The following is a 16,754-nucleotide window of genomic DNA, read 5'->3' on the forward strand; positions in this document are numbered from 1 at the left end:
GAGAGTTGATCCAAACTGGCCAAAGGGCTATTCCATACCATATGGCGTCATGTTCAGTATAGAAACTGGGGGGAGTTGGCTGGGGGGCAGCAGTCGCTGCTTGGGGACTGGCTGGGCGTAGGTCGGTGGGTGGTGAGCGGTTGTATCACTGTTTTTTTTTTCCCCTGGGTTTTGTTTCTCTCTGGCTCTCTTGTTGTTTTCCTTCTCATTACAATTTATTATTATTTTTGTTCCAATTATTAAACTGTTATCTTAACCCACGAGTTTTCTCACTTTTGCTCTTCCAATTCTCTCCCCCATCCCACCCGGGGGGGGAGGGTGAGCGAGCGGCTGCGTGGTGCTTAATTGCCGACCGGGGCTAAACAACAACAGCATTGTTTAATCTCCTTTCACCAACTCAGAATTTAGTCCAGCAGCCTTTAAACTAAACTTTGACAATGCAAGAAACTATTCAGAGCTGCTGATTCAATGTGCAACACTCTGCACTTTCAGTTTTTCTTCTTAAATCTTTTATTCCATTTGTAGACATACATATGTTCAAAAAAGAAACCAACAAAAAAAATGTACACATTTTTATCAAAAGCATTGGTGAATGCTAAGAATATGCAGACAAAATGAAAGACGTATTTACTTTATTATACAATACATTTTATTCTTCATTGATTTATGCCCACATGCTGACCCTCGGAGGTTTAGGGTATTCCTCTGCACAGTTCCATTGACTTGAACAGCAGTACCTACAGAGTAAACGACTTTGTCTTCTTGAGTAGCACCAAAGCAGTACCACAGGTGCCAGCTCAACAACCTCCTTCCTCCCACTTCAAGTTTGAAGACTGGGTTGTTGGAGAGGTCCTCAGGCAAGCATAATACTGATATCATCAGGACATCACTGAATATCAAAATGTCTTCTAGTTTAGAAGATCGGTGTTCCTCACTCCTCCATATTATCACAGACAAGTGCTTCAGCGAATGACTTCCAGTTTCTGAGAAGAGTTATCCATTTAGCTTATATTTGTGTAAAAAAAGCCTGTCTGGCCAAGAAGCATTTCCCACTAGGATATGAAAGCTTGGAAGTTGAATTTATTTTGCTGTTCTGTTATATCAATATAAATAGTAAGAAATGTTTGGGTGTTTTTTCACATATAAAATTAGTGTGCAAAGATCAGAAGGGAGAAGTTTCATTGTGATTGGTGCAGGAAGATGGCTATGCGCATCTCCTGAGGAAAACTCCCAAATACAAAATATTTGAAATGTTTAAATATATTTATTAAAATACGTACAAATAGGATCAGCGTTTAAAAAAAAGTCACTAACTTCTGAAAAAATGCCCTGCATTAATTCAAAGGATAGCAATAGATCACAGCGTATCAGGAAGCCACCTAGAAATATTATAGTTGGAAAACCTCCAGAAGCAGGAGCTATAATCACTCACCAGACCTTATGAATACAAGTTTCACTGACAACACTCAGTGGTTTCCAGGGCTGCAAATTTTCTATTCCCTCCTCATATTCCAAACCTACTGCAGGCAGACCCCCCTTACACAAAAGGAGAGATTACTTCTAACCTTGAAAAGAGCACTGAAATGACATTAAAATGTTGTTTTCTTTCTTCTTCAGGTGTACTGAAGAAATATGTCTATTTTCTTTCCCAGGTGGAGACTTCCTAATAATGGGAGAAAACTCGTAGATTTTGTACACTGGTAAAATTGCATGTTAATAAATTTAATCCTTCATGTTATTTAAAATAGATATTAAAAAATCCATATTCAATCAATGCTTATAAAAAAATAAAAGTCTATTGACAGGATAATCCTTCCACTAAAACTGCTTGTGTGTATGTGCCAGCACAGGAGACCCTAAAATGCTTTCTCAACCCCCCAACTATTGTCTTCTGCAGAAGGCCACTGCATGCATCTCTTCTGGCTGAAGTGTTAATTGGCAGAAAAATGTATTAGAAGCATAAAAGCATGGCAGTTTTGAAACTGAGAGTACAGACAGTGGCTCAGGTTAAAAGCCAGTCAGATGCCTCAGTGTTGCAGTGCTTCTAGTCATCTTGACAAAGTTGTGGGTACTCAAAATGGAGAAAAGCAATCACTTGCACACAGACCAAAACGTGCATGTTATCATTTAAGGTGCAGTTACTTCTGTTAAGATTCATGACAGGTGGAAATCAAGTTGAAATAGAAACTAGTTCTGTGTCCTGCTCCTGCTAACAGGCTCAGTATTTTGTCAAATGAACAGAGCAAAAATCTGTTCAAGTATTTGCGTCAAGCAGGCTCCAGACTAGTTAAAATTGAAACCTCCTGATTCTGTGGTGTACTGTGTCACCCCAGGCGGTAAGGCTGCACCACCTGCAGACTCACTTTGACAAATAAAAACCAAGTTACTTCTCGAAATTTCTCATCTTCCCTAGGCTGAGTTATCAGCCCATCATTCATTTCTGTTTCTTGCCTATCTGAAACAAGTACCACTGCAGAGATCCTCTTGCACCTCTAGTTACAGCAACAGAGTGCATTTCAATTAAAAACAGATTAAAAATAGTTTTATCAACGTTTCTAGGAGCTCTCAAATAGAACAGCCTTCAGCACATTTAGGAAAAAGGCAATGAACAAAACCAACTGCAAAATAGGGCCCCCATTTCTAGGGGCTGTCATTACAAGAAAAGTCACTGGAAAGAATGCCTGATTTTGAAGACGTTTGAGTTGGTCTGTGATAGCTTCAGTGGGATAGTCACCTTCTGCAACAGGATAAGCAGCAGCAGAGGATTGTTCTGAGGGGGTGTTTTCTTCGGTATTCCAAAGCTTTTTTCACTTGCTCTTTAGCTTCTCCTACATAGTCCTCAACATTTTGCATATTTATCTCAATGACATCGAAGGTATCCGCCTGTTCCTCCACTAGCAGGGCCACCTGCAGAAAGAGCTCGTGAACTTCCTTAATGCGACCTTCTAACTTCACCAGCTCCTTATGACGTGTCTCTATCTCATTCAAGGCTGAGCGAGCCCCCTTAACATCCGACAAGAGATTCTCAGAGAAGACATCCCACTTGCCTTGCTCAATCATCTCCTCAATCTGGTTGCCAGAAACATCTTTGCCCATGATCTCTAGCTGCCGCTGAATTCGAATCTTGCAGTTCTCCCGTTGGTTCATCTCTGTTGCATTGTATTCAAACATAGCTTCCTGAAATGCATGCATGAGGTCAACGTAGTGATTCTTCGCTACCCTGGCAATGATAGACATAGCCCCATATTTTGTTATTGCATCTTCGCTGAAATCTCTCATTATCTGGAGTTTCCTGTGGATGCTTTCTCCACGGGCCTTGATGTCTCTGGCAATACAATTAGTATCTCGTTTGATGCTACTAAGACGGCGCATGGAAGTAAGGAAGCGGTTGTTTTGCTTTCTGAGCCGCTTGACATCCTCTTTCAGGTGGTCATTTTCTGTCCGGATGTTCTGTATGTCTTTATGAAGAAGTTCCAAGGCATAATCAGTCTCATACAGGAGAACATCGTGGGGTGAATTTTCATCATCCTCACCATCAGAAAACTGTTGGTTGTGTAACCTGGCAAATTCACGCAGCTCATTTAGCCGGTCTTTCATCCTGCCTGTAAGACAGGGGAACAGGAGAAAAGAAGTTTAAAGTAAATAAAATAGTGGTTTACAGGGGTTGAAAGTTCATAACTAATAACTACATCGTAGTTATAACTACATCATAGATAACCCAAAATATCAGATTTTAAATTTGCTCACAATATTTTATACAGTGATGGATCTCAGATCCAAAACTTTGGTGCCAGAACACTCTTCTAGAAACTACAAAGCTTAGAAACTAAAAAAGTGTAAGAGAAGACAACAAATCCTAAAGACAAATCCAAAAGAATAATAAGACAATCCCCAAGCCCCCAAAAATGCCAGTCTTTCACTTGGAGAAAAAAACAAACTCTTGAGCAAATGATAGGAAGCCTTCAGCTATCGGTAAGTGTAGACATGTTAATAACTGAATGCTTCCCACCGCTACTCACTAGAGAAATCTCCTCTGGATCTTGACCCTTCATTACATCAACTGCCACAAATGTCACAGGTCCTCTGTCATTCTAAGCTTGCTTTTCCTGGGAGAAGAGTAGGAAGCCCCTCAGAAACAGAAACGGCATTTACCAATACAGTTGGGAAAGAAAAGTTTTGAGAAATGGTGTGGAAAGTATCAAGATAGAATTAAAAAAAAGCAGCGTTTTGTCAAGTAAAACCATCCATCCAACCCTTCTTTTTTGTATGATGGAAACATCCTACTGAAGGAATAAAGAAACACTGTTGTTACAGATCAGGATCTGTTTTCTATGCGTTTGCCTCAGACGTACTTAACTACAAGTTTCATTAAAAAGCCACAGAATGAGTAATCTGTGCAAACCAGTTACGTGGTAACAAAACATAAGTCTCCTTTAAGTACGTTGTTTACTTGAAACTCTAGACCTAAAGTCTTTGCAGAAAGTGAAATCTGAAAGCTTCAACAAGAACCCTGCACCAAGTGTTACAGCAAGCAGGAAGCAGAAAATTTTCCATCACAAAAGCTGTACATCCCATGACCTTATTTAATAAGAAAGAGAACCAACTTAAGAAGCAGCACCAAGCAGGACATGTCCAGTCCTCTCTGTCTGGAGGATTCATTTTTGTTTTTCCAGGACTTAAAGTATCTTCACAGCATTTACAAACATGCTATCCACCATGAACAACACATCCCTTCATAGGATCATCAGTTATTCCCAGGTTAAGAAAAGTCGCATGTGTACATACCTAGTATAATAGGCCTAGATCTCACGTGAATTAAAACTGCAAGTTTATAATCCGTTTCATGGGATTGTTAGATGTGTTAAAGATGCTAGGGAGGAGATGGGAAAGATTCCATCACAGACACAGCCTCCTGGGCTCGTATAGTTCACTGGGGGTATATACTGGTCTTGAGAAGTGCCCTGACTAGGATCACGTTTACAATGAAGCAAAAAAGTAAATTTCAACTTAAACCAATTCTTTTACAAGCAGTGTAAACCAAGAAAGCCCATTAATATCCTGAGAGAAGAGCTTTCATTCAGGAATCCACACATGTAAGATAATTGTTTGAATGTAAAACATAAGCCACATAGATTCAACTCAATCATATAGAGAAAGCTTTAGGAAATGAAAGGTTTTCCACCTCCTCCTTCAGCAATAATAAAATCAAGACTTCCACCCCATGCCACAACATCAAGATGAAAAATCCTCATCTAAAAGGAAAAAAAAAAAGTGTGGTGCAGCTTAAAAGTCAGGTTTACTTGGCTTTAAAACAGTATGGCCAAGTTTGCCTAGAGGCACCGAGACAGTGAGAACATCTGCCCTTCCTGTCTGGAAATAGTGGACCATTTTCTAGACAGCATGGTGGAAAGGGAACAAAGGCATCTAGCAATCTCAGGATTATTTGGATGTCTTCTAATCACTAACTGATTCTGAGATGCTTTTGACCTGAAATGTAGATGTGGCTCTGAAAACCAGTCACATTGCTCGTCCGACTGCATTCCTGACTCTTACTGGCTTCCCTAGAGTTGATGATCCTCCCACTTCTAGTCTGATCCTTGAACTGCCATGTGTTGTGTTCAGCAGTTTATTCTTTTTGTGTTTCACATCTATATTGGGAAACAGCAAACAATGTTTTTTATAACTTTAAAATGACAATCCACAGCAGCAAGGTGTCATTCATGTAAACTAAATCATGTGTGTGCATATGTTGCCTTTGTGCTTACCGTTCCTTGAACTTGAGAAAAACTAAATTTCATCAGCCTTCCACAGAGAGCAGACTGACAACTGGCTCAACAATAATTACATTTTATTTTTTGTGCTTGACAAAGAAAACACAATCAGAAGACCACACTGAGTAACAGCTCCTGCGTAATAAACTCATAATTTTGTAGGAACAGGTCTACCCTTCCTTCCCCCTGCCCTCAAAAGTGTAACTTGCAATTTGTCTTTCTCACCCACAACTATTTTAAGGTGTTAGATAAAATAAAAACAGGAAGAAATGGAGAAGCAAATACACGGTAATTCACAACATGAAAATACTAATGCTGTAATAAGTTCATGTGTATACTAATTCTGCAGCATCTCTGTAAAAATATCACTAATTTTTTTTAATACAACATGAAAGGTTAAAAAGTCAAACATTAAAAGAAGAGTAAGGAGCTGTCAAGTGTGGCCTCAGATTGCACCACGATGTTGTGTACACATAGGAAGATCATGCAATTAAACACTGGCCTATGTGCTATCACTTCCACCAAGTCTCTGCCTATAGTCTGTATGTGCTGAATAAAAGTTGTACAACGTAAAATTTAATATTTATCATTCCGTTCATGGACAGAGATCTCATTTACTATGTTACTATGGTTCATTTCCTCAGGGATTTCTCCTGTGAAATCCCTGGAAAGCTCCATAAACTCATAACAGTCTTTTGGGGGAGAGCAGATCTAAAAGCCCCATCTGCAGACAGAGTTTTCAGCCCAGAGTGATTAAGGACCCCACTATCACTCTTGATGAGTTATGATGCCCACCTGAGACACCTGAAGCACAGTTCTCTGTACCTGGTATGTTCAGAAGTCAGCTCCTTCTGACTTTGGTCACTGCTGCGAGCCTCGGGCACTTTGCTGAGTCAGATTGCGAAGTAACGAGCTGGACATCAATGAATGAACACATGGATCGAGGCCACTTGTGAGAAGTTAATCTCCAATGATACGTACAGCGTCACCCACAATCTCCGTGATCCAGTAGATCCAGTAGAATCCAATTCTAAATGTGAACAGAGGGATCAAATTACAGTTGCACTGACAATCTTCAAACCTGGGGTTTCCCAGTTTCCAAGTGCTTAGCTCTAAAAGCCTACATTATTTGAAACCACATACCAAAACTTACATTCAACGTGGTCAACATTAGGATCTTTTAACTCTGCATTGAGGACCTGTACCTGTGAGGGTAATGGCTCCACAGCTAAAGTGATCGCACTTTTGTCCTAAAAAATGAATGCCATCTCTTCAAGCCTGACTTCAGACTCCTGCAAAATCAGGGACTTTTTGACATCTTCTTACATTCTCCCTGAGTCTTGTCTTTTTCTCTCTGTTTCTAAAGTCCATAACCTACCCTGCTTCCCACCTCATCTTCCCGTTTTCAAGATGCTTGTCCTTATCTACATACAGTGCCTGGACAGGATGGAGGACGGGAAGCAAATGACTTTCTGCCTGTATTTCAGCATCATATTAGGCCACAAACACCACAAATCGCAGAAAACACCTATTCAGCTTTATGCCAGAGCATGCTCAATTACTCTGTAGGTTAACGTTTGCAATATTTGGCCAAAGAGGTCTGTGAGGTTCAAGAAAATATTTAGATTTCAGCTTTCTTGAGCACCTTTTTCTCAAGGAACACAGTAAATTTATTTGGGGCATTTGCAAACTGCTGCTTTGAGAAACTCACAATTTGGCAAAATTTTAGGAGTTTTACATAAGGAAAACAGCAGGTTTGAATGCAATGCTACCACAGAGGTCTTTCCCCATTTCAAATTCCCATTTCAAACAAAGGGGAACCAGATCTTCCCAAGAGAGGACAATAACTTCCAAGCATTCCTTTGATAGTGTCAGGGACAGAACTGACACTAACGAGCTGAAACAAATGAACAAACAAGCATGGGAGAGCAGGGGGGAGCAGCCATTTGAAAAATTTCAGCTTAACAAATCAGAATTTCGAGAAGTTGACCTCCTTTATCAGATGCTGTTTACTCAGGAAAGTTTGCATCTACTTACATGTTGATAGCATTGCTTGTAATTAAAACAGCAATATATGAATACATAGTGCATTACTAGTTGTTAGGGATAGCCTCAGCACTCATTCTTTAAAATGAGCGGCAATCTCTCCCCTAATATAGGGCCCGGTACAGCAGTAGAAGTTGGGCTCCCTGGCTAGAAAGCAGCTCTGCAGAAAAGGACCTTGGTGTGCTGGTGGACATCAAGTTGAACATGAGTCAGCAATGCGCCCTTGTGGCAAAGGAGACCAACAGCATCCTGGGCTGGAGTAGCAAAAGTGGTCCAGGGAAGTGCCCCCTCCCATCTACACTTGAGAGTCCACATCTGGAGTGCTGTGTTGGTGCTGGGGCTCCCCAGCGCAAGAGACATGGACACACTAGGGCGAGTCCAGGGGAGGCCACGAAGATGGTCAGAGGTACTGGAGCACCTGATGTATGAGGAGAGGCTGAGAGAGCTGGGAATGTTCAGCCTAGAAAACAGGAAGCTCAAAGGAGATCTTGTTGCTGTCACCAGCTGCGTAATGCAAGGGCAGACCCTTCATGGAGATGTACAGCAACAGCACAAGAGGCAACAGACCCAAGTGGAAACAAGGGAAAAGCCAGCCAGATAGTAAAGGGGAAAAAAAGTAAAAAAAAACAACTTTCAGAAACACTGCAAAATGTGCTCAGAGAAGTTTTGGAATCTGCATCCTTGAAGATATTCAAAACTCAGCTGGACATGGCCCTCAGCAACCTGAACTACCTGTGTATTTTGAGGGGGCTGGATTAGACGACCTCCAAAGGTCCATACTAAATTTTTCTAGTACTCGGCCTCAGGTCAAAAGTTTGCTCATTTGAACATGAATGCTAAATATATTCAACTACTTGCACAGTTTTATTTAAGATACATCTAAAACATTAGAATATCAAGACACCAACTACTCTCTACTCTGGAGTAACAGCCCCAAGTGTATAAATACCTTAATTCTAAGAGTGTGTGTTTTAACAGATCAGCTGTTGGTTTGATTTTCTTTTAAAATACTGTGTATATTCAAACAGGAACATGAACTTCCATGTTTGTATTTTTGGGCTAGACAAATCTGTCCTTGTAAAAATCAAGTTCCTTCTGCAGTCCATCATGGTGTGTACACCCAAACACACACACACACACACAGGAAATACAGGCCAGGTAATGACTGCAGAGGTTACAACTTTGGAGCCAGATACCCACCAAGTACAGTCAGCTGAGGACATGTTCAGTACTCATCTCTTCATGTTAGCATGCTACTTCTTGGTATTAATCACCACAATGACTAGCTTTCCCATGATGCACGAGAAGGACGCAAGCTGTCCTGTTGCAATAAGACTGCAGCCCCACACAACTCTGCATGGCATGGGATTTCAGACAGGAAAGGAAATCCACTCTGAAAATCAAAAACTGTGCATACACATAAACCCCCTTTCTGTTAGGCCCATATACATACAAACTGGAGTCCTGCCTAGCATATTTCCGTTGCTGTGCTAATGTTCTGCAGCCTCTTATCTATGTAGAAATAACTTAAGGATGAAAGTTATTTCTACAGAAAAGAGTTGCACACCTGTGTTTATTTCAGCTTTAACATTTGTATATCCACATCACGGAGTTTGGGGACAAACTTGGTGAAATAAACCAGCAGTTTCAGCACAGCATCCATATTTCATCACCAGCAGCTGGGAAGGAAGCCAGTGTACATTTTTTCCTTTTACAGCATTCATAAAAGGCAGCTGCTAGTTAACACCAGCTTGTGGATTACCAAAAGTCTAGTCAGTAATCTTTTCAGCCTTGAGTAGGACCTTACAAAATGAAGCTTTTACTTCAGTTGAAGTGTCCTATTTGAGGAACAACAGGTGTTTCAAAACAAGCCAGTTAAAAATCCTTTCTGTCAGCAGTTCTTCTCTCCCTCAGAAGGTAAAAGTCCTTTTGGGCTCCACTACGAACCCACGTGGCTCATCCTGTCTCTGAATGCTCTTGGTTCCATGACACACGATAGATGTGACCCAAGAAACAAGTGGGGAACAAGTAGGAAATAACCTGCTCCTCGGCAGAACTACTTCATAGCCAAGTGTGCATCAGCACATTCCAGTAACTTCCCATACGGCTTGTAGGGGACGCAGTATTGATGGAAATCCACTCAGATGGACTGGCTGAGTCGAACACACTCCATTGCAAGGCAAACGGTGTGCTGCTGTTGCACAAAAATGCAAGTCATGCATAGGTTAAACGCAGCTGAAGCCTTTCATTTAAGAGTTGGAGTCTCAGATTTAATCATAATTTTCTAGTATCTTTCTGTTTTGGAAACAACTGTCTTAGACCGGATTTAATAATTTTGCCTGGTATCTGTTGTCCAATAACAGATTTGACAATATTAATTAACTTGGGAAACAGACTATTGTTTACAATAGGTCTTCCTCTTTCCAAAAGAGTTTCTAAATGACTCATAGCAGAGTGCTAGTCATCTTTTCAGACCAAATTCCCTGTCTCCCCAACCATGGCCATCACTTGTGGAACAGCAGGCTTGAGTTTCTCAAATCACTCCTCTTCCTTCTTGCTTCTCATCTATAAGAGCTCAAGGAAACACCAAAAATCATAATCTAATTATTAGGACAGTTTGCTTTCTGGAGCTGTTTTAAGATCACATCTGTATATTAACTCCAGTATTAACAACTATGACAAAGATCAGCATTTCAAAATCTTTTTGTGGCCTCACTGAAAGGAAGTTATCTTCTCTGGAATTTCTTGGATTGGGCAATGTTTAAAAATAGGCAAAATGTATTCAGCATTGAAAATACATCAGTTAACACAAGACACCAGTTACAAAGCTACAGAAATCCAGCAAGAAGCCACAAATGTATCTGAAGACTATTCGACACTACCCACTTCATACTGCAGTCAAAGCCTGTGTACAGCAGAACACCTCCTTTAATCTTTCAATCACCCTAGCGAGAACTGTATGCGGTTGCATTTGTCTCAGGGCAGGTTTTTTTTTTTCCAAAAGCTTGTGTGAAGTGTCAACTTCTCCGTTTGTACCAGAACAAGTTATTTACTACAAGCCGATATATGCAGAGAGGTAGGGATGGCTCCATTCTTTGCAGGCTATTTCTGCAGTCGTCTGAATCTCCAAGTCTCCAGTGGTTCCTCTCCTACCATAAAGGCTAGGAAAGGCCTAGGGGAAAAAAATAACATTCAAATAGTTTGTTGCCTCTAACTCAAAGTAATGAGGCAATAATTGCTTGAATACTGGTAACTTTGGAGGTTCTTTGACTTATCCCAGTTTCTTTACCAGTATTCAATCTCTTCCCTATAAAGTAACTCAATTTTTGTACCACAGCATATTGGAAATTCAAGGATCTAGGGTGCATCTCATACTTCCCAGAGGTATTCAATAAGGTTAACTATCTTGGTGTTTTCCATAGACTGGTTATCAGGTTTTCCAGACACCAGTATCAAAACTAGGAGAAGCTGCTGGCATGTATTAAATGCACACATAATATGCATTTCATTTTTCATGTATTTATGAAGAGATTGGCAAAAAAATCTGAAGTTTTAACTTGTTACTACCTAGTAGCACATGGTAACTAAATGTTATTCTTGCATTGGAGGACAGCCTGTTGTATATAGGTTAACTGCTGCTATTTACTGGGTTGTCTACATTTTCATTGGAGAGCTGTGGATCACCACTGACAAATGTTCAATCCTGGATAGACAATAAGATGGATTCGCAGTATCTTCCCTTGAATTTTTCTCACAAGTCACACCAATGAGCAATTGAAGCTAGATTTGGCTTTGTTTGGCTGGGGAGCTGTAAAAAAAAAAAGTTTCTCCATCTTCACTACATGACCCACTGAGAAGTATTAGTCTTCATGTGTGTTGCCTGAACCCCCTCCCAAAATTGCTAACTCTCTCCAGCAGTCATCACGCTTCTGTATACAAATGGAAGCTAAGGACAGGAAAGGCTAATGCATGCCCCAAATGTAGCCACTTCCTTTTCCTAAGCATGCTAGAAACAGAATATATAGTTAGCAACTGCAGATATTGAAAACCTGCTAAATCGTTGGAATCCTTGAGACCTGTGAGCTGACTCCGATCGGTTTTAACATGCACAGCTTGCTAAAAACTGAGCGCCATTACAAAGAGTAGATGAACATGATCAGGGCTGTATTTTACCCAAGGAAGAGGGGAACAGTCCCACCATCGCTCCCCTTCCAGTGCTTTTCAGTACATCCAGTGCACTGTAGGCTAACCACTACGGTGTGCCCGTCCTTCCTGCCATAGGCAAAACGAAGGTCTTCAGGTAAAATTGGCCTGGACGGAGACCAGGGGAGCGTGAACTGTACCTCCATGGGCTTGGCAAATAGTTAAGACACTAGCATAAATAGTGAGACGGCCATCCATGCATTTCTTGGCAATTACTACAGCTTGGCATCGTTATGAGTCACGGAGCAAGGAAATCAGACTACGCACTCACAGGCAGTGCTGTCGCTACAGTGCCGTGAGTATATACATTATCTAATTAATCACCTTGGCTTCCCTGAAACACATTGGCTCAGCAAAATAGCTATGTACATACCACATTTATATAACTACTATTGCTAGCACACAGTGGTATTTGTAAGTGATTAAGACATTATGTTGGCATCCGAGTAGAAATATGAGGTTGCATGTGATCATCAGTCAGAAGCAACATGTTCTACAGACATTAGCACAACAGCATTACTTTTTAAAATACACAGATATTTAAAGCTTGTAATACAGTGTTACAATCTGAGATCAAGTACTCTTTACTTTAAAAAATCCCTTTAAGGTTAAATATGGGATGTTTTATTGGTATTTGTTCATGTGGGCCAGTACCCAAGAGGCTCATTTCTGGATCCTACTGCAAAATCTACACAACTGTAACTGGACCAAAATAGTTTCAGTCAGGAAATAACCCCCACAGCCACACATGCATACCCACAGCCTCAGCCTCAGGACATGTCAGGCACTGGCAGGCTTTATGGCAATTACTCTACACTACTTAGCAGCCCATGGGTGTCTACAGGCCCGTTCAAAGTACCAGTGAAGTTGAGACGAGATACTGATGTAATTAGGGACACACTGGCCAGTGGTACTTAGAGAATCTGTTCCTGACTGGGCATATCCAAAGCTCAAGCAAGCTTTATTCTTGCTTTCAAAAATAAGTGATTTGTCACCAACACAAATACAGCACAGAGGAAAGGCATAGCAGGAAAAGTTGGAGCGTTCAGTACTTTCTTGGCTTTTGTGAACATGAGTTTGTCAAGAATAATCTTGGCAATTAATGGGTTAACTGTCATAGCAGATAAAGCAAAAGCTGCACAGACGATAAGCCTTCTGAAGTCAAGAATTTGACTCATTCCCTCTGTGATAAACTACAGAAATATGGTCTAGATGAGAAGTGCCAAACACTTTGTGTGATAGGCTAGATGAGATACCAAGACGCTCGACACAATCAGCAAAAGCTATCAAAACAGATGCAGAAACTGAACTGCACTGCTCCCCTCACGCAGAGCCCCCTGCTCCCCGAGAGGGGGTTCCCAGGAGCCAGCCCGAGGCAGGAGCAGCGCTGCCGCTCCCTGGGAATGATGTTCCTCACCAGAGATGGCTCATGTGGGAGCCATGTCTTGGGGGGCAGCCCAAAATGCAAGTGTAACCAGAAACGGCTTCTCTGCAAAACTGCATAAAAGTGGCAACCCTGCATTTGGTGCTGAGATGAGTTTATTGGATCAAATTAGCATTGTCTCAGTAATCTCTGCACCGTGCTTTGTCATCCCTGTACTACAGGGATGACCAAAGAGTCAAAGAAAATCGATGGGCCAGATAAATGATAATGGAAAGTTTATCTGGTCCAGCACCTTCATACTTGACACAGCAGTTGTCTTCTCACCGTCAGAACTGCTTTTGAATATGCCGACATTATGATGGGTTTCTGTCACACTCGGAGGTTATCCATATTTTCCATTAGCAACTTGGAGAGTGGAACCAAACATGAGCCTGTACAGTCTCCAGGTGACACTGAACTGGAAGGGAGTGGAAGTGAGTGTTTGGTGGCGGAGGGGAGGAGAAATGATGAGAATTTAAGATGATCTTCGCCAGTAAGAGAAGTACTGACAAAAATAAAAGGAAATTCAATAGAGACGAGACTGGTATGGTACATTTAGAAGAAATTACTCACACAGATAAAAAGTAGGGAACACCTAGTTTGGTAGCAGGAAAGCATTGGTGGGGTTATAGCAAATTGCAAGCTAAAAACCAAGTTCACAATATAATGCCATTGTCAAAAAACCCATGTCTTACATAAGAGATGGCATGGGAAGGACTGGTTTTACTCTACTTGGCATAGGTAAGGCCTCAGTTGGAATAACACATCCTGCACCAGTTATCACACTAGGAAAGTCGGAGCATACTGGGCATTGTCTCCAAATGGTTTAGAAAATACAACCCTGGAGGAAGAGGAGTTGAAGGAATTATATTCATTTCACACAGAAGATCAGGGAGAGAGACACAGCACTCCAATGTATAAAAGGAGTTTATAAAAAGAGACATTATCAGTTTGTTCCCTGTGTTGACACTGGAAACACACAAGTAATCCCTTTGTCTCACACATGAGATCTATGCTGAACTAGCTGTGACTAGCTGCAAATCAGACCATTTCTCTGCGGGAGCACTGTGGGACCCTCTTCCTTAGAGGATAGAGAGAGACTACAGAAACCTCTCTTGGGTCTGGTTTAGGTGCGCTGCTACAATGCACCAAATGGATTAGGTAACATCTTACAGTCCCCCCGTGGCCCTGCATTTCCATGATTCGTTCAGGGCCCTCGCTCCCAGTCTCACTGTGTGTCCACCACAGCGTACCTGCTTGCGCGGGCCCGCTGCCCATGCTGGGGAGCAATTCGGGTGACTCTTTTCACCCAGCAGATTCTCTTCCCTCTCTATTATTTCTCCATCAGCGACAACTACCATTTCTCCTTCTGGAGCAGATCGTGGTTACTGTTATAATATAATGGAAGGTGTCAGACATAGAGCCTAACCCCACAGCACCCAAAATCTCCAGGACTGTGATATAATATGCAGTTGTGTTCCATAGCATCATGTTTATCTGCAGCGCCCAGAAGATACTGTTATCACCCTATCCCCATTTTAATGTCTCAAGAGATCTTATGTACCATGCTTAGTTTCTTCATGAAGATCTCTTTCGACACCAGAGGTTAACTTGCAGTTTGAGTCTCAGCCAAAACACCAGATGCATTTCCCATATGACTTAACATGCAATTTCAGTTTCAGAGCAGTGGTCATACAAGGCAGTCAGTGAAAAAAAATAAGGTGAGAAAAAGGTCATCAGAGGTGCTGGGCATCTAAACCACCCTTTCTTAAGGATGACCTTTAGTCTGTTCATCTGTTAGACCTTTGGTCTGTTTTGAATAAAAAAAAGTTATGCTCATCTTGTAGTCTCACCACTTCCACATGAAACTATTTAAATAGCAAGTAACACCATTGGTAAGAAAGCAGCATCCTTCCAGTTGTATCCTCATCTTAAAAAGTCATATATTGCCATTTTGATCCCTGACAGCTTAAAAAATGGTTCCTAAAATACCATCTAAAGAACAGGAAAAAGACGTGTAAATGTCTGTTTTAGGCCAGTGTTATTCTTCTAGTCATTTCCTTTCCTGCTATCACGCAGTTACATGCAGTTATCTCAGACATACATGAGTACCAGTTCTTCTTGGCAGGAAAGGAAAAGAATATCGATTAATAGGAAGCAATCAAAGAACGCTAACTTTTGCACCCACTCGCAGATCTGGCCATGCTGATGCCCAAGAAAGGAGTAAAAGCTATTGTATTTTGCATATAAACCCAATTTTCTAGAAAATCTGCCCTGGAGCCATTCATAACCACATACGAGCACATTCACCACCACATATGAGCACTACGAATGAAATGTTAATCCTCGCTAAGCCAGACAAACGAGGCAGCTAGAAGCGCAGACACCCATCGGGACTGGACGAGGAGACTCATACTTGAAAGCGCCTCTGGTTTTCCCTCCTCCTGCGACAAACCCAGCCACCCCCTGTGAGGGACCGGCGCTACCCGAAGGCAGCCGGGATAGCCCCGGACCCAAAAGCCCGGTCCCCCTCCCCTGCCGTCCCTTCTGCCTCCGGGCTTCAGACTTCCCCTCTCGCCTCAAACGGGGCAGTTTCGGTTGCTCTGACGCAAAACCGAGTGGCGAAGCGCTCGAAACCCCCGCGGCTCCTCCTGCCTTGCCGGCGGGGCTGGCTGCCGCGCACCGGGCACGCACCGGGACTCCCCCCGACAGCAGGGGAAGGCACGGGCCGACGGCCACCGCCGGAGCCCAGCACCCGGCGCGGCCCAGAGCTGCCCTCCGTCCCGAAGCAGCTCCGGGCCGGGTCAGCGCCCGGGGACCCCGGCTGATGCTGAGCGGCGCTCGGGGATACGGCAGGGCTTCCGTCCCGGGAGCCGACGGCGACGCGGCCGGGGTGAAGGAGCCCAGCCCGGCCGGCTCCCCGAGGAAAGCGCCGTCTCGTCCTCCCGCATCCCGGCAGGTACTCACCCCCGGGCAGGACAGCCCGGCCCGGCCCGCTCCACCGCGCTGCTCCCCGAGGAGCCGCTGCCGCCGCAGCGCCCGCGCCGTCGGGGCACTCACTAGTGCCCGCGGAGCGTCCCGCCCCCGCCGCTCGGCTCACCCGCCCATTGGCTGCGGGGGCGGGGGGGTGATTTGCATAGGGGCGTCCCGCGCCTGGCGGGCTGTCAATCGCGGCCGTCGAGGGGCGGAGGGAGGGGCGGCCCCACAGGCCGTGCGCCCTGCCCCCTTCCTCCTCCGCCTCCTCCGGCCGCTCGGGGCGGCCGTCGGCTCGCACCGCTTCCGAGCGGGGGGAAAGTCCGCCCCGTGGGTGC

The 16,754-nt window shown here is 43.2% G+C and overlaps 1 protein-coding gene across 6 annotated transcripts; it reads right to left on the bottom strand.

Moving 5' to 3' along the window:
• Positions 1–549: 549 nt before the first annotated feature.
• STX11 (syntaxin 11) lies at positions 550–16,497 on the bottom strand. 6 transcript variants are annotated; one of them, XM_072856189.1, is made up of 4 exons: positions 16,411–16,497; positions 6,597–6,801; positions 4,020–4,106; positions 550–3,602 (listed from the first exon to the last, which is right to left on the bottom strand). In XM_072856189.1, the coding sequence occupies exon 4, from the start codon at positions 3,595–3,597 to the stop codon at positions 2,731–2,733; it is 867 nt and encodes a 288-aa protein (XP_072712290.1). In that variant the 5' UTR covers positions 3,598–3,602; positions 4,020–4,106; positions 6,597–6,801; positions 16,411–16,497; the 3' UTR covers positions 550–2,730. The 6 variants fall into 6 exon arrangements, with proteins under 6 accessions (XP_072712290.1, XP_072712292.1, XP_072712291.1 ...); XM_072856191.1 differs by having other exon boundaries at positions 4,020–4,128; XM_072856190.1 differs by having other exon boundaries at positions 6,567–6,801.
• Positions 16,498–16,754: the final 257 nt, after the last annotated feature.

The sequence above is a fragment of the Ciconia boyciana genome, chromosome 3, assembly GCF_034638445.1.
Source record: "Ciconia boyciana chromosome 3, ASM3463844v1, whole genome shotgun sequence".
In the NCBI taxonomy this organism is placed as follows: domain Eukaryota; kingdom Metazoa; phylum Chordata; class Aves; order Ciconiiformes; family Ciconiidae; genus Ciconia; species Ciconia boyciana.